This window comes from Pyrus communis, chromosome 4 (assembly GCF_041283825.1).
Source record: "Pyrus communis isolate YQ-2024b chromosome 4, ASM4128382v1, whole genome shotgun sequence".
NCBI lineage: Eukaryota > Viridiplantae > Streptophyta > Magnoliopsida > Rosales > Rosaceae > Pyrus > Pyrus communis.
This window is the reverse complement of record NC_142568.1, coordinates 7,582,044-7,603,857: the sequence shown is the minus strand read 5'-3', so window position 1 is coordinate 7,603,857 and position 21,814 is coordinate 7,582,044. Positions and strand designations below refer to the sequence as shown.

The 21,814-nt window shown below is 39.8% G+C and overlaps 1 protein-coding gene and 1 pseudogene across 1 annotated transcript; both read left to right on the top strand.

Moving 5' to 3' along the window:
- The first annotated feature begins 13,976 nt into the window (after window positions 1–13,976).
- Window positions 13,977–17,132, top strand: LOC137723336 (flavonoid 3'-monooxygenase CYP75B137). Its single transcript, XM_068462502.2, has 2 exons — window positions 13,977–15,069; window positions 16,303–17,132. The coding sequence occupies exons 1-2, from the start codon at window positions 14,119–14,121 to the stop codon at window positions 16,921–16,923; spliced, it is 1,572 nt and encodes a 523-aa protein (XP_068318603.1). The 5' UTR covers window positions 13,977–14,118; the 3' UTR covers window positions 16,924–17,132.
- Window positions 17,133–18,413: 1,281 nt separating this feature from the next.
- On the top strand, window positions 18,414–19,728 carry LOC148697381 (carnosic acid synthase-like; annotated as a pseudogene).
- The last annotated feature ends 2,086 nt before the right edge of the window (window positions 19,729–21,814 follow it).

Here is a 21,814-nt window from a genome sequence, read left to right as displayed (position 1 = left end):
AAATAGTGTGAACAATGTTGAATATTCTTTTCTTCAGTGGATCGAGGTAGTAGAGCCCTTCCCGTTTAATTCCCGTCCCAATCATCTTCCCCGAGCGTAGGTCCTGTATGACACAAAAATGTTTAAGGAAAACTGTGACATATAGGGAATCATAGGCTAGTTTACTGATGGATATCAAATTCAACCTAAAAGGTGGCACACACAAGACATTGTCAAGGATGAGATTGGGAGAGAACACTATTTGTCCAATATGAGTGACTTTGGCAAATGATCCATTGGGTAGTTCAACAGTGTGGTTTTCAACAGGCTTTAAATTTGTAAGAAAATTAGGGTTACAAACAATGTGGTCAGTAGCACCACTGTCCAAGATCCAAATGTTTTTCGTGCCATTATTAGTGAAAGAGAAAGCTTTACCTGAAAGTTCTTCATGAGGAAAGGAATTACCAACTTGATTGACAAAGGATGACTTGTTCTTGTTGAGCATTTGAAGGATTTGCTTGCATTCCTCCTAGGAAAATGGGAAAGTGGGCGTGTCCATCTTTTCATATGTTATGACTTGATTTCCTTTTGAAGAAAAAGAACGATTTGACTCGATCTCAGCAGAGGCCTTTCTTTTTCGACAGAACTCGAAGGTATGACCTTTCCACCCACAAAACGTGCACTTGAGATGTGCACGGCAGTTCTTGGTGGTGTGGTTAGTTTTGTTACACTTTCCACATCGAGTCCCATTGTTGTCTAATTCAGGTTCTTGGCTAAAGTTCTTTACCACAAAAACAGCAGCTTCTGGTTGAGTGTTCTTCCCGCTGGAGACTTCTGCATGCCGTTTATGTCGAAGGATTAATGCATAGGCCTTATTCACCGTGGGCAGTGGGTCGAGAAGAAGAGTGATAAGAGCATATTCATGCGACTTAAATGGCTTGTTCTCGTGCATTTACGTTATGTTTCTTTAGTTATTTTAGTCCTTTATGCTTCTTTTGTGTGTTTCTAGGTTAATATGGCTAAGGAGGCAAAAAGGTGCATGTCGGAGCATTTTGGAGCAAAATTGGGCTTAGAATGGAAAGCTTATGCTTGGAACCAAAGTGTTGGACGAATTTGAAGGCCTTGTATGCACTTTGGACATAAAACAAAGGGCCTAGCCCAATCAAACAATCCTTTGAGCCATGCAAAACCTCTAGCCCAATCAAACAATCCATAAAGCCATGCAAAACCACCATTCACACACACATGCACCCAAACAAAGCCCTTGCCGTGCCTTCCCCTTCATTTTCAGCATTTCCCCTTTGCATTTCCACCTTCCCACTTCATCGTTGCACCACATTCTCCCTCTTTAATCCACATGCATACACATGCATCACAACCCCAAAACCATCAAGAAACTTTCCTTGCCGTACCTACCCTTCCCTTTCCAGCTTTTCCCTTTGCATTTCCCTTTCATTTCAGCCACATGTATTCATCATTGCAGCCACATTCTTCCATTCCCACCTCAATCATTCACCCTAGTTGGCAGCCACATGCCTTCCCATTTCAATTTCATTCTTCCAAAAATAAACAGCCACATTCTCCCTTCATTGTCGTGCCTTTCCATCAATTCCAGCATCTACACACCTTGCCACATGCTTTCCAGCTTTCCACCTTCATCATTAAGCCACATTCACTCCCATTTCTATCCCATTAATCACTTAGCCGTGCATCACACTTCCATTTTCCATATTTTCCCCCATCTTGGCAGCAACACATCCACTCAATTCCAGCACATCCATTCATTCTTTAATCACTAAGCCACATGCAACTCTTCATCATTCATCCAGCATCCCTTTTTCCCATCATTGCCGTGCACTCCCATCCCATTCCTAGCTGTTTTTCCATCATTATTTCAGCCACATATTCTCCCATTCCCCCTATAAAAACCCATTCATTCCATTCACAACACAAAAACACACATCTTGTGCCGTGCATCACCTTCCATTTTGTGCAGTTTTTCTCCTCCATTGCAGCCACTCCAACCATTCCCCACTCCATTCCACATACACCTAAAGCCCTAAACATCTCCTTAGACCTTGTGCTACAACAACGAGGAAGAGAAGAGTGCCTAAACGTTCATACAATTCAAGTTTGAGTTGTTAGAATGTTTAGGTGTTTCTTTGATTTCAATGTTTAAATTCAATTCTCTTTGTTTTGTACGTATGAGGAATGGAAGAGAAGAGTGCCTAAACGTTCATACAATTCAAGTTTGAGTTGTTGGAATGTTTAGGTGTTTCTTTGATTTCAAAGTTATGAGGAACTAAACCCCCATTTAGCTAGGGGGTGATTCGAAACTATGTTTATGTTTGCAATATGAATTGATTAACTTTCGTTGGAATTTCATAAGTTGTTGATTCAATTTGTTTAACCGTTTGATTGATAACTTATTTATGTATGTTTATTAAGAATGCGCGCTTAATTTTCATGCATGAATATGACGCTAGAATATAAGTGAGTTTCACCTAATCGTTATGAACTTATATTCACAAGTAGTGGAGGTTGCTTATAAACAATCGCGTTAAATGAATTCTTGGCACGAGTTTCATGCTCATCATAGTAACGAATGCCTCGTCAACACTTATAGTTTTCATAATGCTTAATGATCTTTGATTGTATCTTTATTGTGCTGTTCACGTAAAGGACTTTTGGAGAATGTAGTGAATTGCGTTGCGCAAACCCATCCAATTCATTAACTTAAGGAAAACTTGACGGTTAATTTAAGCGGACCTAATTGACCCGGGGCGTTGAGTTTCATAATTTATCGAAAGACCAACTGAGAATCAATATTGTATGCAAGTGTAACATGTGTGGAGAAGAACCCCTTGGCTATTCCATCATCCATATTTTCATAACATTCATATTTACATTTTGCCCTTAATTATATTCTGTCCATTTAATTTAATATTGTCCAAACACATTTCCCCCATATTTCGTTGAGTCTTAATCATTCGTATTTGTTTTATTTTTGTGTCTTTAAGCATTTGGAGTCATGAACACTTTCAAATTCGTCTAAATCAAGTTCTAGTTTCTGTTTGAGTCAATTTGATTGTTTTAGGCAGTTTGAGTATTTCAAAGCTATTCTGAGTCATAGTAGTCTTGTTAAGAGTATTTACATTTAGTTTTTGTGTTTTCAAGTCAATTCAAAATAGATTAGCACCCCTAGTTAATCCCCGGTTAGAACGATCCCTACTTACATCATTACTACAATTGTCACAAATAGGGTTTAATTTGTGTGCGTATAAATCTCGCATCAAATTTTGGCGCCGTTGCTGGGGATTGGCAAAGTTGCTAATCCTTTGTCTTGAGTCTTGTTTAAATTGTTTAGTTTCTGTTTTGTTTTAATTTTCTTTTGCACCGTGTGTGTGTGTTTTGTTTTTGTGCCGTGTGTGGCACCTTATTTCCTTACTTGTGCCGAGCCTATTAAGTTGGTTATTTATCTTGTTTGCTCTTGTGTGTAGATACTAGTTTATGACCCGTGGCTCACAACCTGTTCGTGAGCATATCTCCGACTTTGACGGTGATTTCGAAAGGAATTTGAGAAGGAAAAAGAAATCAAAAGCGTCTAATCCTCCTAGTCCCGAACCTAAATTAAAGGAGCAAGAAGTTGAAATTGAGGTTGAAGAGGAAGTACCAACCATGGCAATGGACAATCGAACCATCAAAGAGCTTTCTGCCTCGGGTTTGGCCAATGCAGCCCCTCTTTGCATCCAATACCCTAGGGCAGCCCCTGAGAAGACCGATGAATTTGAGTTGAAGTCCAGCTTGCTAGATCATATACCCAAGTTCCATGGGTTATCAATGGAGGACCCCAATAAGCATTTAAAGGAGTTCGAAGTCGCATGCTCAAGTATGACACCGGTGAACGTGGACAGCAACATATTGAAGATGAAGGCTTTTCCTTTTTCTTTGTTGGAGAAGGCCAAGGATTGGTTGTATGAGTTGGCTCCCGGAACTGTCACATCATGGGGGAGTATGAAGCGAGCCTTCTTGGAGAAGTTCTTTCCAACATCACGAGTCATTCTTCTTCGCAAGAAGATTAGTGGAATTCAGCAAAGCCAAGGTGAATCTTTTCCAACTTATTATGAACGTTTTAAAACTCTTGTTGCTTCATGTCCACAGCACCAAATAAAGGAGGAGCTACTTCTTCAATATTTTTACGAAGGTCTTCTACCACTTGAACGGCAAATGTTGGATGCATCCGCGGGAGGAGCTCTAGTGGACAAGACACCTAGGGATGCCAAAACTCTCATTGCTAATCGAGCACTCAATGCACAACAATATGAAGGTGTTGGGCAGAGAGACACCCCACGGCCACATCATGTAAATGAGGTAAGTTCTATTTCTGAGTTACAATCCCACATGGCTAACCTTACATCTATGTTGTCGCAGTTTGTGCAGGGCCCCAAAGCGCAAGGAACTACAATTTGTGGTGTATGCTCCATTCAAGGACACCAATCTAATCAATGCCCTCAATTAATTGAGAACGGAGGGTGGGAATCTGCCAATGCCATGGGCTATGGGAATCAAAACCAACCGAGGTACGATCCATATTCTAACACATATAATCCAGGTTGGAGAGACCACCCAAATTTCAGATGGAGAGATGCACAACAACCTGCCCAACAAAGTGGATTCCGACAACCTCCGGGATGATTGTGCTTGAGGAGGTGGCACCACAACCACCTCCTCAAGCACAATCATCCCAAACCAACTCAGGTACGTCTGTGAATGACGATAAAACATATCAGTTACTAACCACAATGGTGCAGGGAATGCAGAACCAAGCAAAGGAGGTTACTGAGCTAAAGAAGCAAATGGGCCAAATGGCCGAATTTTTGGGACAACTTCGTGAAAATGGTAAGTTACCAAGCACTACGGTGGTCAATCCAAAGGGTGGCTTTGAAACCGCCAATGCAATCACCTTAAGAAGTGGCAAGGAAGTTGGAACTACCTCACAACCACCAAAATCAAGCCAAGAAGAGGAGGAAAAGCTGTTGCAAGAGGAAGAGAAGAAGGGCAAAGCCACGGAAAGGGTGGAACAACCATTGCCACAACCACTTCAAGCTCCTAGGTCGTCCAACAAATGTAAGGTAGGTCCAAACTCAATGGTTTCTAATGTGATTCCACCAAATGTGCCCTTTCCTAGCAGGTTTATGCAAGCCAAGAAAGAGGAAGATGAAAAAGACATCATGGAGACGTTTAGGAAGGTGCATGTCAATATCCCGCTCCTTGATGCAATAAAGCAAATTCCGAAGTATGCGAAGTTTTTGAAAAAGATTTGCACAACAAGGAAATGGATTCAGGAAAAAGAGGTGGTACATGTAAGTGAGAATGTCTCTGCAATATTGCAAAGAAAGTTACCACCTAAATGCAAAGATCCAGGTAGTTTCACCATCCCTTGTGTAATTGGTAATAAAAGGTTCGAACATGCTATGCTAGATTTAGGTGCATCAATTAATGTCATGCCATACTCTGTTTATGTATCTATGAATCTAGGAGAGCTTAAAAATGATGGTGTCATTATTCAATTAGCTGATCGATCTAATGCATACCCGAGAGGAGTTTTGGAAGATGTTCTGGTGCAGGTGGACCACTTGATTTTTCCTGCAGATTTCTATGTGCTTGACATGGAGGATTCAACCCACTCTCCACCATCGCCACTCTTACTTGGACGACCGTTCATGAAAACAGCTCACACCAAGATTGACGTGGCCAAAGGAGCCTTAACTATGGAGTTTGGTGGTGATATGATTAATTTTGAAGTTTCTGAATCTATTAAGAATACTAATGATGTTCATTCTTGTTTTGTCATAGATGTGCATAAGGACATAAGGCCGAAAGGATCCGCACAAATCAAGAAGGATGCATCAAGAATCACCATCGAAGAAGGAATTGGATTGGAGCACAACGAGCATGCCACTACCCTAAAAACATCCAATATGGCCGTGCCTTGTGCTAAAATTGGCGAGAGGGTGGCTGTCCTTGGGGCATTGCCACAACATCCTAGTAAGTTTCCAATCCCAATTCCGATTCCCATTTCAACTAATAGGTTGTTACCTTCTTTGGTGCAGGTACCCAATATATCTCAAGGTGGTGGGAGCATGTACATGGACGTTCAGAACCAAAACATCACCATCAGGGAGGATCACTATCCCCTCCCATTCAGTGAGCCGTATTATGGAAGTGTTGAAGGGCATGTTATGGAGGAGATCCCATTGCATGCCGTGGGCTCTAAGTGAGAAATGAAGGTTTCGTCCGGCTGCAAGACGTAAAAGAAAGCGCTACTTGGGAGGCAACCCAATACACTGAATAAAATGAAGCTGTCCATTGATCTATGGGAAGTTACAAAAAAAAAAAAAAAAAAAAAAAAAATTAAAATTAAAATAAAAGAAAAAGCAACATGGCAGAATGATGGAGCCTTCACAAAGGTTGATTACGTGAAGCCCCACTACGAGGCAGCGAAGCGGGAGGCATCGGAGCTAGATCATTCGATGCCACAATACTTGGTGGAACACTAGAAGACCCAGGAAAAAGGTGCCTCTGGAGGAAAGTGGAAAGTCTTTGACGGTCACTTTGAATCCGACCTTCAGACTCTTGCAGCTCATCAAGCTTCCTCTTCATGCCCGTCGAATAGTTGTTTGCAAGCACGTGCAAACTTCTATTCTCATACTTCAGCTGCTTGATCTCTTGCTTGAGACTTTCCACCTCTACCATCAACGATTCAACCTGACGGGAGCGAGCAAGTAGGCGTTGGCCCATGTTGGACACAGAGCCTGCACACTGAACACTGAGAGCGATGGACTCTTGAACGGCCAACTCATCGGACCGTCCTGAAAGCAGCCTGCTATCCTTAGGAGTGAGGAGGTTCCTAGCTACTATCGTAGCTGTTGTTGCATCCGTCATCATGGAGTCTTCACCTGTAAGAGGACCGTTAGAAGATAAGAAAGAAGGGCGCCATACATTACCTTGACGGGGCACAACCGGATCGCTGCTGAGACTCAAATCTAAGCAAAGGTTCGATGGGTTAGTCATTTTTCAAAGGTGTTCAGAGAGAAGGATTGGATGGAGTAAAATTTCAAAAGGCTGGAGACGATTTTCAAGAATGGGAAATCTTCAGAGTGTGTATGTTGGAGGTGATCGATACCTCTATAAAAAGCCAAGGCGCCACGACCACCGATTCAAAGAGCCGGATTTTCCTGGGTAAAGTTCGGCGACGATATCTCGGCTTTTCAGAAAACGCGTTCAACTTTGTCAAAAGATATCTGACAAAGTCGAAAACACGTGGAGGCCATCATCGCAACTACACACTTTTGCCAACAAGCGCAAAGTTCGGCGACGCTTTCTCTGCTTTTCAGAAAACGCGTGCAACTTTGTCAAAAGGAGCCGTATCCGCACTACGGCGTGTCGTTCAGAAATCGAAGAGGCGTCGTTCAGAAATCGAAGAGGCGTCTGCTCAGAAATTGAAGAGGCGTTTTCAAAGATCGAAGAGTCGTCACTATTTCAAAAAGCCGGATTTGCGGGATCAAAACGTTTGTCGACAAGGGTAAAAGAACAGTACCTCCACTTGCTATTGGGAAATCCCTATATATGTCGACCTTCATCTTTTATGGCAAGGCAGACCTGAAGAAAATGCCCAACTCTTCCTCGCCTCTGAGGGCGCACTCCCAGCAAAGCCTTTCGAAATACTCAATTTTTTCTTCTTCCCCAAAGATGATACCAGATGCCTGGAGTACAGATGACCCAGAAGGAAATGGTAGATCAAAGCATATAGAGACAAGCACAACAAATACATGTGCTGATTCATTCACCGCTTCTTCAAAAGCAAAGGTATCTCATATCATCAAGGTCAAAAGCAAAAGTATCTCATATCATGCTTTTTCCCTGTCTTTTTCTTTGTCCTTGTTCTTACTCGCATGGCAAAGTGAAAGAAGCAATCAGCCGGTACTTGGAGTCAGTCTTCTGATCTGGTTCCGACTGCCTGGAATCTATTCCCTGGTTGCTTACCTAGCATTGCTCTCGAGTAGTCATCTTCAACGGTTGATACACTTCCAGAGAAGGGACCACTTCTGCAAGGGGAGCAAGTAAGGCAAGTGAAAATGATACATTGAAGCATGTGGAGACAAGCGCAACAACTGCATAGGCTGAGTTATCCTCCAACCCTTTTCAATACGAATTGGAAAGATTGAACAAAGAAACAGACCAAAGGAGTAAGCTCAGACCTTCGGGGAAGACCAAAAGAATCCTGCTGCCCAGTTCAAGAGTAGCACAAAGGAAAATCAACGATGGGAGGAAACCAGTTCAAGATTAAGCCTGTGGAATCACCAAGATCAACCCATGCATTCAACCAAGGAGAAGATGGAATTTACACTCCATAACCAGATTTGCGTCCCTAAATTCTTCTCTTTGTTAGTTACATTCTGCCATGTTTAGTATGTTTAAGTGTTTTTTATGTGTTTACTTATGTTTTGTGTGAATCTATGCTTAAAACATTGAGGACAATGTTTGATTTAAGTGTGGGGGGGGGGGGGGGTAACTAAGTATATTTGATGCAAATTCGTGGGATTTTATCACCCATAACTTCAAATGTTGTTCCTTGCTGTTTTAAGTTGTTTTTAAGTTGTTTTAGAGTGTTTTAGTATGTTTTGTTTTTATAACTCCGAAAATCACATAAAAATTTGAAAAACATGTTTTGAAAAGCCTAAAAAGAGTGTTTTGAGTCGTTTTTGTGTGTTTGTGTCTTAGGGTACCTTCCAACACAATGATAAGGATTTGGTTTGTAATTGCATGACTGTTAAAAAGAGTTATAAACATAGAGAAAAGTTTGATTTACTCTTGGTATATGCTTGGTTATGGTTATAATGTATGACTTCACATGCAATCATAAAAGAAAAATTCGTTTTTATAACATGCTTGAAGGAAGGAACTCAAAGAAATGCTACAACCCTGTGAGACTCGAGCCATTACCTTCTTTGGAGAGTTTTTTTTTTCTGTGATTCTTTGTTTTCTAAGTTGTTGCATGATCTCATTATTCCTTGCTTGGTTGCTACTTAGAATGCAATTGTATCATGATAGAACTAAATGCTAGAACTTATATCCGTTTCATTCAAAGCATGACATTGAATTGCATAACATATATCAAGATGAAGTTGTGTAGTTGCCACCATAGCCAAATAGCCTTACTTCCCATATTTCGTATTTGTTGTAAGTTTTAACCCTGTTGAGCCTTGTTTAGCCTTTATTCATTGTTAACCCACATTATCCTAACCTAGCCTAGTTTAGGACTGTCCACACCCTTGTTCTTAAAAGATAGTGAGCATGACTTAAATGAATTCCTTTTGAGTTACATTATGCAAGAAAATGAGTGTGGGGGAAGGAATGTTTGTTCTTAAGTTTATATGTATGTTTTGAGATTCAAAAGAAAAAAAAAAAAAAAAAAGCGTGAAAAATATACAGAAAAGAAAAGAAAGAAAGGAAAAAGAGCTTGTTCCCCCTATTTGTTCAAAAGTTGAGTTTTCATTCAAAAGTGAATTCTAAGTTAATTCAAATGCTTTGCTCGCTATTTCTTTAAGAACCTTTGTTTTCCATATCCCTTCTTTGTTAGCCAAACACCTTTAGCCCCGTTACAACCCTTTGACTTCTATCTTGAGTGTTATGTGTTTCAATTTGTGGAGTTTGAACTTGGTATGAGCTTATGGTATCCCTGGTTCTCGCGTCTAAGTAGTGGCATTCCATTCATGAGATCATATATATACATGTTAATAATTCCAGAAAATGCTTTCCTTGTTATAACATATGTGAGTGTTCGTCTACATGTTTACATCAATCTTCTCACATATACCTAGTGTAGGGAGTGTAGTCAGAAAATCTGTGTGAAAAACGAGAGTACATCTAGTAAGGAATTGAGGGAATTCTCTAAGGCATGTTACTACATTCAAAACATGGTTTTAAACGCTTAATTGTGAACTAGTATGTGGTGACTATGAGTAAGAATGTACTTAAGTGTAAAGATGGCTAAAATCTGTGGGAATAATGATTTTTAACATGTCATGTGCATTGGAAATCCCTGAGACGATTGTTGGAAGGTGTAGGTTGTGTTTTGTTCGTTTTGTTTTGTTTTTGGTTTCTTTTGTTTTGTTTTGCTCGAGGACTAGCAAAAGCTAAGTGTGGGGGAATTTGATAGGAGTATATTCATGCGACTTAAATGGCTTGTTCTCGTGCATTTACGTTATGTTTCTTTAGTTATTTTAGTCCTTTATGCTTCTTTTGTGTGTTTCTAGGTTAATATGGCTAAGGAGGCAAAAAGGTGCATGTCGGAGCATTTTGGAGCAAAATTGGGCTTAGAATGGAAAGCTTATGCTTGGAACCAAAGTGTTGGACGAATTTGAAGGCCTTGTATGCACTTTGGACATAAAACAAAGGGCCTAGCCCAATCAAACAATCCTTTGAGCCATGCAAAACCTCTAGCCCAATCAAACAATCCATCAAAGCCATGCAAAACCACCATTCACACACACATGCACCCAAACAAAGCCCTTGCCGTGCCTTCCCCTTCATTTTCAGCATTTCCCCTTTGCATTTCCACCTTCCCACTTCATCATTGCACCACATTCTCCCTCTTTAATCCACATGCATACACATGCATCACAACCCCAAAACCATCAAGAAACTTTCCTTGCCGTACCTACCCTTCCTTTTCCAGCTTTTCCCTTTGCATTTCCCTTTCATTTCAGCCACATGTATTCATCATTGCAGCCACATTCTTCCATTCCCACCTCAATCATTCACCCTAGTTGGCAGCCACATGCCTTCCCATTTCAATTTCATTCTTCCAAAAACAAACAGCCACATTCTCCCTTCATTGTCGTGCCTTTCCATCAATTCCAGCATCTACACACCTTGCCACATGCTTTCCAGCTTTCCACCTTCATCATTAAGCCACATTCACTCCCATTTCTATCCCATTAATCACTTAGCCGTGCATCACACTTCCATTTTCCATATTTTCCCCCATCTTGGCAGCAACACATCCACTCAATTCCAGCACATCCATTCATTCTTTAATCACTAAGCCACATGCAACTCTTCATCATTCATCCAGCATCCCTTTTTCCCATCATTGCCGTGCACTCCCATCCCATTCCTAGCTGTTTTTCCATCATTATTTCAGCCACATATTCTCCCATTCCCCCTATAAAAACCCATTCATTCCATTCACAACACAAAAACACACATCTTGTGCCGTGCATCACCTTCCATTTTGTGCAGTTTTTCTCCTCCATTGCAGCCACTCCAACCATTCCCCACTCCATTCCACATACACCTAAAGCCCTAAACATCTCCTTAGACCTTGTGCTACAACAACGAGGAAGAGAAGAGTGCCTAAACGTTCATACAATTCAAGTTTGAGTTGTTAGAATGTTTAGGTGTTTCTTTGATTTCAATGTTTAAATTCAATTCTCTTTGTTTTGTACGTATGAGGAATGGAAGAGAAGAGTGCCTAAACGTTCATACAATTCAAGTTTGAGTTGTTGGAATGTTTAGGTGTTTCTTTGATTTCAAAGTTATGAGGAACTAAACCCCCATTTAGCTAGGGGGTGATTCGAAACTATGTTTATGTTTGCAATATGAATTGATTAACTTTCGTTGGAATTTCATAAGTTGTTGATTCAATTTGTTTAACCGTTTGATTGATAACTTATTTATGTATGTTTATTAAGAATGCGCGCTTAATTTTCATGCATGAATATGACGCTAGAATATAAGTGAGTTTCACCTAATCGTTATGAACTTATATTCACAAGTAGTGGAGGTTGCTTATAAACAATCGCGTTAAATGAATTCTTGGCACGAGTTTCATGCTCATCATAGTAACGAATGCCTCGTCAACACTTATAGTTTTCATAATGCTTAATGATCTTTGATTGTATCTTTATTGTGCTGTTCACGTAAAGGACTTTTGGAGAATGTAGTGAATTGCGTTGCGCAAACCCATCCAATTCATTAACTTAAGGAAAACTTGACGGTTAATTTAAGCGGACCTAATTGACCCGGGGCGTTGAGTTTCATAATTTATCGAAAGACCAACTGAGAATCAATATTGTATGCAAGTGTAACATGTGTGGAGAAGAACCCCTTGGCTATTCCATCATCCATATTTTCATAACATTCATATTTACATTTTGCCCTTAATTATATTCTGTCCATTTAATTTAATATTGTCCAAACACATTTCCCCCATATTTCGTTGAGTCTTAATCATTCGTATTTGTTTTATTTTTGTGTCTTTAAGCATTTGGAGTCATGAACACTTTCAAATTCGTCTAAATCAAGTTCTAGTTTCTGTTTGAGTCAATTTGATTGTTTTAGGCAGTTTGAGTATTTCAAAGCTATTCTGAGTCATAGTAGTCTTGTTAAGAGTATTTACATTTAGTTTTTGTGTTTTCAAGTCAATTCAAAATAGATTAGCACCCCTAGTTAATCCCCGGTTAGAACGATCCCTACTTACATCATTACTACAATTGTCACAAATAGGGTTTAATTTGTGTGCGTATAAATCTCGCATCAAAGAGTATTGCTTCGAATAATAGCATATGAGTCATTCAGTCCCATAAGGAACTTCATTGTTTTCTGAGTTTCAAAATAGGACGTGATTTCTATCTTTGTTTCACAATTACATGCTGGGATTGAACACAAGACATCGCGTTCATCCCACAAGCTTTTAAGTTTTGTGAAATAAGAACTTACACTCATGTTACCTTGTATGCAATCATGGATTTCATTCTCTACATGAAATAGCTAAACAATATTTACGTGTGAAAATCTCTCTTGCAAGTCAAGCCACATCTGTCGAGCATCTTTGCAATTGATAACACTCCCTGAATTTTCTCTCGACATGGACCCCAGTAGCCATGTCTTGACCAAGTTGTTGCAGCGGTTCCATTGTTGCAACTCCTCAGGATTGTTTGCACTTGGTTCCTTGATTGTTCCATCAACAAGTCCAAGTTTGTTCTTGACCGTTAAGGCCATGCTCAAGGACTGAACTCATGTGCTATAATTATCTTCCATCAATGGCTGTGGTACAAGAATTGCACCAAGTTGGTCCGAGTGATGAAGGAAAAGTGGATGGTTGGAATTTTCCCATTGTGAGTGAGAAGTCATGCCAGAGGAGGTTGACTTTGATTCTAACTTGTCACCCATGCCGTGTCAGCTAGGGTTGACTTTTTTTTTTTTTTTTTTTTTTGTTGTGTGTTTTCCCAAATCAGTGCTCTGGTACCATCTAAAGAACAGTAGCGTTATGGAATTGTTCTTTTCTTATTCATTCACAGAACTAGGGTTACACTTTTATACACAGATTGCATATCACGATCCTACTTTATTGCCTATAATCAAGGCTAACTGGGAGCTAAATAAGAAAGTAAATAACTAAAATTAATTTACAATATTTGACCAATCAATCAGAATTAATCAGAGATCTCTTTCTTAACATACAAAAAAAAAACGGCGTCCCAACCACGCCAGCCGTGGCGCCAGCTAGAAGGGTCTTCGGTCTTCCCGCTACTAGGTGGGCCCACTAGAAGACAAATTTATTTTATTTTATTTTTCCCTTTTTAATATTTTAATTATGACAAAGATAAAATCGTTTTTTATTTATTTATATTTTTTTTATCTATATGAAAATATTTAATTAGACTTGTAGAACTCAGTACGTGCACATAATCAAAGAATAAAGAATAGAATTTTTAATAGAATTACGACGGAATGATCATATTAATTTGCAACAATTATTTTTAAAAATATATTGATTGAATTTTCAATTTAATAAGGTGAGTGAACTTCAAAAATTATTGGTGATAGAAACCTTTTTATTTATTAGCGGTCATAAACAGATGGCATTGCACATGGGGCGGCTACTGAATAATGGTGTACGTGGCCCTCTTTCGGATGAGTCTATCACTAATAAATGGTTATATAACAATGTTGTGCTAGCTAAGTGCCAATTTCATCTAATATTAAATTATCCATACGGACGACTAAATATTATATTAACCCAGTCCTCCTCCCATTCCGAAACGCTGCACAGTAGTACAGTACACAGCAATGGCATTCGATTCCCATTCCCATTCCAACTATTTGTACTCGCTGTGGTCTCAATCCGATCAAACTTCGCTGACCTTCATCTCCGCCATTTTCCTCGTCTTTCTGTACCTCTGGCTGGTCAAAAAATCCAACAACCCGTACCCGCCTCTGCCACCTGGCCCGCGGGCCCTGCCCTTGGTCGGGAACCTCCTCTCCCTCGACCCAGAACTCCACTCCTACTTCACGGGCCTGGCCCAATCCCACGGCCCAATCTTCAAACTCCGCCTCGGCAACACCGTCGGTGTTGTGGTTAACTCCGCTTCCTCTGCTCGCGAGATTCTCAAGGACCATGACGCCACCTTCGCCAACCGCGACGTCCCCGCCGCGGGTCGGGCTGCGACGTACGGGGGAATCGACATCGCGTGGACTCCGTACGGACCGGAGTGGCGAATGTTGAGGAAAGTCTGCATGCTGAAAATGCTCAGCAACACCACTCTCGACACGATGTATGCGCTCCGGAGGAAACAGCTCCGACAGACCGTCGGGTATTTCTACGATCGGATAGGGTCGCGGGTCAACGTGGGGGAGCAGATGTTCCTGAACGCGCTGAATGTTATTACGAACATGCTGTGGGGCGGAACGGTGGAGGGAGACGAGAGGGCGGGGCTCGGGGCGGAGTTTCGAGAAGTAGTGTCGGAGATGACGGAGCTTTTAGGGAAGCCGAATGTTTCGGACTTTTATCCGGGTTTGGCCCCGTTTGATTTACAGGGGGTGGTGAAACAGATTAGCAGGTTGGTCCGGAGGTTTGATGGGATATTTGAGAAGATAATAGATCAACGGCCGGCGCTTGACAAGGAAGGAGAGAAGGAGGAGAGCAATAAGGATTTTTTAACGTTTTTGTTGAAGTTTAAGGAGGAGGGAGGAGATTCCAAGACGCCTTTCACCATGTCTCATCTCAAAGCTTTGCTTATGGTTAGTAAATTTTTGATTGACTGAATTTGCCGCAAGGTTTTAGTTTTGGTTTTCAATTTTTTTTTTAATTATTATTAACCAAATGTAGATTAACGTGTTTATTTTGTATTGCTGACATATCATTTTGTTTACAAATTTAATCTATTTTCATCGAAAACTTGTTTAGTAAATGTTTCTAGAATCGTTTAGCTAAAAATGGAAAGGTGAGGTTTGAAAACTAAAAAAAATAGCTTTCAGTTTGAATTTCTGAGTTTTGATTTTCAGTTTTCATTTGGGGTGATCAAACAAGTTTCCAAATAAATTCAAAATAAATAGTTATCACATAATAAATGATTTCTGGTTGGAAGTTTGTGCCTACCCTTGCATGTGGTCCATGAGAATCTCGATGATTTTGTTATTTGTACTTGATTGATCATTGGCCTGCAATTTGTGAAATTTTATGAAATTTGTCGAACTTATTTCAATAAAAAAACAATTCTAAAAGATTCCAACGTTTTATTGTGTTGTTAGTTTTGGATGTGTTCAATTAAATGGGTTTTTTTTTCAGTACATTTTTTCTTGTTGATGAGATTACCGATCCTCATTCCTATATAACTTCCAGCTATGTGATGAGTATGACAAAATCACGAATGACGTATGATGAGAACATAACATTAAAATAGTAGGTCAGGTGATGGTCACAATTCCGGATGTGGTGTCATGGATGAAAGCTCAAGGAGTCAGGAAAATTAATAAAAAGGGTTTGAAAACTTTAAGTTGTAACGATAAGGACAAAATAAAAGACAAAGTGAATGTACCAGGATTGATTTTTTAGTGTAAAAATATGATTTTTCGTTAAAATAGTTGTACAAAAAACTTTTCGTTAAAATTCTCTATGGAAACACTAGGAATAATTTTTACAGTTACTCTTCCGTTTGAGAACTATCTTTAGATTAAGATGATGAAGATTCACTAAAATCCCAAATGGTTAGTAGGTGTTCTGGTTTGGTTAGATTGCTCTTTAGTTACAAGTATTTTTCATGAGATAGTCATTCAAGGCTACTGGAGTTGTGACAGTTAAGCTTTGAGATTGAACTTTTAATCACACTTTGACTTCTTAGCATACAACTCGTTGTCCATTAAAAGTCTGAAGTGTATATTTACTTAGTGTGATTTGAATTTGAGACAAAGAAGAAGGATGGAGTGCACAAATTAGTCCAGTAACATAATAATGTGGTATCTTTCTCTACACAGGATATGGTGGTGGGTGGGACTGACACTTCCGCCAACACAACTGAGTTTGCACTGGCTGAAATCATGAACAAGCCAGAGATGATGGAAAAAGCCCAGAAAGAGTTAGAAGATGTAGTTGGCAAACACAACATTGTAGAAGAGTCCCACATCGACAAATTGCCATACTTACAAGCTGTGATGAAAGAAACTTTGCGCTTGCACCCAGCACTGCCTTTGTTAATCCCTCATTGCCCAAGTGAAAATTGCATTGTGGGAGGCTACACCATTCCCAAGGGATCTCGGATTTTTGTCAACGTTTGGGCTATACACAGAGACCCTTCTATTTGGGAAAACCCATTGGAGTTCAAGCCAGAGAGGTTCTTGGATAGCAAATGGGACTACAGTGGGAAAAACTTCAACTATTTTCCATTTGGGTCAGGTAGAAGAATGTGTGCTGGGATTGCAATGGCTGAGAGGATGGTGATGCATTCACTTGCTACACTTTTGCATTCTTTTGACTGGAATTTGCCAGAGGGAGAGAAGTTGGATCTTTCTGAGAAATTTGGGATTGTGTTGAAGAAGAAGATTCCTTTGGTTGCCATCCCAACTCCAAGGTTATCAGATCCAGCACTCTATGAGTAAAACAATGCTGCTACCAAATTCCTTGGAATACTTCACTTGTAATAAATGATACTCACTTAGCCCAAAAAGATTTCTTGAAAACCGCATGTTTACGATAATGTTCTCTTGTCAAAATAAAATACGTTGTGTAATCAATTTGACTCTGAATTTATACCGAACTTATGTTCCTCTTTTGATGGTGTAAGAGAATTTGTTATTGAAACCTTAAACTTATCTTCCTCTTATTACGGTTTTCTTTTCTCGTGATTTGACATGTTTTATTTCTTATGTTCGTCACCATAATCTCGCGCCTTTGTTTGGCCTCATTAACTATCACTAGACTAGACTGGATTTGACTATATATTAATGTAATCCTGTTTTTGTTAAGTGCAGGGACTAAGTTAAATGAGACTAAAGGGAACACGCGTGGAAAAACTCTCTCGCTGGTGAGGCCTATCAAGAACCAGGGGATTTGCGATGACTAATTGCCTCACGTCTCTCTCTGCTACATGTTTTCACAAACCAAGCCATCATTGTTCCCCCTTTGCCAATTATCTCTCCCTCTCCTCCTCTCTCCTATCTTTCTTTTTTTTTTGCTTCGCCGAGATTTGATTCTCCTTAATCTGATCTGGCTGGTGCCCAATAATCCTATTCAATGAGTTCGTTCACCCCACAAAGGCCACCTAGATTTTAACGTCTCGAAAATCGCCCTATCGGATCTTTCGTACTCGAATCCAAACCTCTCAAAAGTCGAGTTTCTCTTCCTCCTCTTTGCCAACTACCTCTAGTCACTTAAGGTCTCCATGGACATCAAATTGGCAATGTACAACTCGAAGGTGAAATTCAAATCAGTTTGGTATGTGCAGAGGTTGTGGTTTATGTTTTCTGTAAAGAGGGAGACATAGAAGGTAATACGGCAACGTTTTGTAGGATAATGGCAAATTACGAAGTCTAGTTCCATTGCAAAATGGAATAAAAAAATTGGGACTAAAATATTTTAGTCCGAGACTTAGTCCAGCACTGCACCAAACACTTCACTATTTTTATCCTGCTTAGTCTAGGCCAATCCAGTCCAGCTTAATCTCTAAAGCTAATCCAGTCTGAAATAGTTAGGTGTAACAAACGTTCTAATCCCTACCTAATCCCTATAAAGAGTGAGCCTGGTTTGATTATTTTGAACAATAGTAGTAATATAAAAAAAAAATTGAAGCATGTGGTTGTTATATAATTATGGTTGCCAACATGATGCAATTTGACTGCTTGTGGCCTGCTTGATTACTATTTCGTTTTTGGATATTTGTTTTCAATTTTGCGTTAAGTGAAAATGTTTGACAGATCATTTTAAGTATTGAACATTTACTTTCTCAGTTCTCCTTTAAGGGCTTGTTTGTGTGTGGTAATCTTAAGTGTATATTTACTTAGCGTGATTTGAATTTGAGATAAAGAAGATGGATGGAGTGCACAAATTAGTACAGTAACATAATAGTGTGGAATCTTTCTCTGCATAGGATATGGTGGTGGGTGGGATTGACACTTTTCCAACACAACTGAGTTTGCACTAGCTGAAAACATGAATAAGCTAGAGATGATGGAAAAAGCCTAGAAAGAGTTAGGAGATGTAGTTGGCAAACACAACATTGTAGAAGAGTTCCACATCGACAAATTGCCATACTTACAAGCTGTGATGAAAGAAACTTTGCGCTTACACCTAGCCCTGCCTTTGCCATCTCCAACCGACCTGGCCAAAGGGACATAGGCCAAAATATAGCCCATTTTGACTTGAAAATCGTCTCTAACCGAAGGCTAGACCAAAGAGCTCGTTGGCCCCACTTGGCCAAAAGTTGGAGAACTTGCTAAAGGGCTAGCCAACCGGCCTTATAGCCCAGCCCAAACACATGCTACCTGATGTCAGGTTATTGTTGGATTTAACTTTTTTTTTTAGACGAATTTAAAAATAAAAAGTCTATTTTTTTTCCCTATAATACCTAAGCCATTTCTACCCCATTTCTCACATCATTTTAAGCATTCCAATAATATCTTACCTCATTTTATTTCAATTCTTCACCAATTTTTCACATTCTTTTTCATTATATAAAGATAAGAAATCCGGAGGTTTATTAATTTAGCGACAAGTGGCACTTAAAATATGTCCGAATACATTATTTTAATTTGGTAGTTTAATTCAATTGCCTATATTAATTCAATTAAAATAATAAATTATTGAAGGGGCTAAAAAATAGCCCCTTTCAGTTGGAGATGGGTTTTTTGTCAAATGGCTATGCTTTGGCCTATGGGCTTTTGGCCCACTCGGTTGGAGATGGTATAAAATATGGCATGACACTGTTTATTAAAAAATAATTTCTTGTAGGGTTATAGGGCTAAACATGGTCCTTTAGTCCTCTTTCGGTTGGAGATGACCTTAGTCCCTCATTGCCCAAGTGAAACTTGCATTGTGGAAGGCTACATCATTCCTAAAGGATCTCAGATTTTGGTCAACGTTTGGGCTATACACAAAGACCCTTCAATTTGGGAAAACCCATTAGAGTTCATGCTGAAGAGGTTCTTGGATAGCAAATGGGACTACACAGTGGGAAAAACTTCAACTAGTTTCCATTTGGGTCAGGCATAAGAATATGTGCTGGGATTATAATGGCTGAGAGGATGGTGATGCATTCACTGGCTACATTTTTGCATTCTTTTGACTGGAAATTACCAAAATGAGAGAAGTTGGATCTTTCTAAGAAGTTTGGAATTGTGTTGAAGAAGAAGATTTCTTTGGTTGCCATCCCAACTCCAAGGTTATCAAATCCAGCATTCTATGAGTAAAACAATGCTGCTAGAGGCGTGCTTAGTATCACTATTGCATTCTTCTCATTACGTTTCCTCACGAAAACTCACTTGTAGTCCACGAGCTTCACATGTGATGGAGTATGAGCTATAGGTCTAAACACTTTATGTTTCGCAAGCGAATCGAGTTCAACCTAGATTGCTTGTTTCTAGTTTAACCAATCTATGCTACGTCAGCAGTCATCAACAGAACGTGGTTCAATGTCATTGCTAAGTATGATGTCAGTAGCTACTGTGTACGTAAATACATCATCGACAATCATCTCATTTCGATTCTAAACCTCATCCAATACTGCTAGTGGACCGAAATCTTGCGATTCTCGGGAGGTTAGGTTGTCTCATCTAAGACATCACCGTAATCTAGAATAACCTCATGTGTTGGAACAAATGAGTGAGTGATGATCAGATTCAGACTGGGTTACTAGTTTGTGCCCTTTTCTTCTTCCAGAGTTGTGAATCCTTTGAACCAGAAGGTCTGCCACGCTTCAGGGTAGGAGCAGTAATCGGCTTACCGCCAATGTACCGAGTCGACTGGAAGATGTTGCCCCTAACCTTCGGGGATGGTTCAGCCTTCTTAAGCGGTATTACGATGTAAGTCTATCCTTACAGGTGCATTTATTACGGTTACATGTGATCTCGTCACCTTTACTAGATCAGTAAGAACATCTAGCATATGCTTTGAAGATCTATAATATGTCGCACTTTAGTTTCAGATTGGGCAGTGCGTGAATCTAAATGAGACATAGTGGGAGCATACCATGACAATTCGTGGCGTTCTCTAGGAACATTAGCATACTTATCTCCCCCTAACGACAAGAAGACTGTGTCATCAAAGTGACAATCAGTAAAACGTGTGGTAAAGTAATTTTCTGTCAAGGGCTCTAAATAGTGAATAATTGATGGTGAATCATAATCAACATAGATTCCCATTTTTCTCTGATGATCCATTTTGGTACGTAATGGCGGCGTTATCGGCACATAAACTGTGCACCCAAACACACGTAAATGCGAGGTGTTAGGCTCGTATCCTGTAACCAACTATAACGGTGAATGAGGTTGGGTAGCTGTAGGCCTGAGGTAGACCAACATGGTTGTGTGTAATATTGCATAGCCCCAGGCAAATACCAGTAGTTGGGTTCGCATAACCAATGTTCGAGCTATCAATTGAATGCGCTTTATGAAAGCTTTTGCCAAGCCGTTTTGGGTGTGAACATGGGGTACATGATGTTCGACTTCAATCCTAACTGACATGCAATAGTCGTCAAAAGTCTGTGACATAAACTCTCCAGCATTATCCAATTGTATCAACTTGATCGGATAATTAGGGTGGTGAGCCCTAAGCTTAATAATTTGTGTTAGGAGTTTCACAAATGCAACGTTGCGTGTTGATAGTAAACAAGCATGTGAACAACATGTCGATGCATCAACCGACACCATAAAGTATCTAAATGGTCACATGTTGGTTAGATAGGTCCACAAATATCTCCACAAATATCCCATTAAATCCTCTGAAGAAACTTAGGAGGGTTGTGAATAATCTTTGTAATTGAGGGTTGAGTATTCAACTTCCCCAAAGAACAAGCTTTGCATGGCGGAAATCCAACGTAGGGAGGTAAATGATGCCCATGTGATGATTTAAGGATATGATGCATCATGTCACGCCTAGGATGTCCCATACGATCATGCCAAAACAGCAAAGTGCTCTGGAATCTGGGCTCAAAGCTGGCCACATGGTGAGTCTCTATGTCACAAATGGTTGTGATATATAATCCACTCGAGTGATGTTCCAGCTTCTCGTGAATATGCTTCTGGCCATACTCGTAAGAAGTGATACAAAGAAATTCATAACTATTCTCTTCAGTGGTTTCAACATGATATTGATTATATTGAATATCTTTAAAACTCAACAATGTTCTTCCGAAATGTGGAGAATAGAGGGCCTTTTTAATGGTTAAGACAATATCATTAGACAACATTGTACGAGCCTTTCCTTATCCTTCAATCAGGTTAGATGAGCCTGAGAGGGTTGTCAGAGGTGCTTTCTTAGGTATGAAGTTAGTAAAAT

Excerpts from the sequence above, each read along its gene's own strand:
- LOC137723336 (XM_068462502.2), top strand. The coding sequence starts at position 14,119 with ATGGCATTCGATTCCCATTCCCATTCCAACTATTTGTACTCGCTGTGG. Across the intron at positions 15,070-16,302 it reads ATCTCAAAGCTTTGCTTATG|GATATGGTGGTGGGTGGGAC; the intron begins GTTAGTAAATTT and ends TTCTCTACACAG.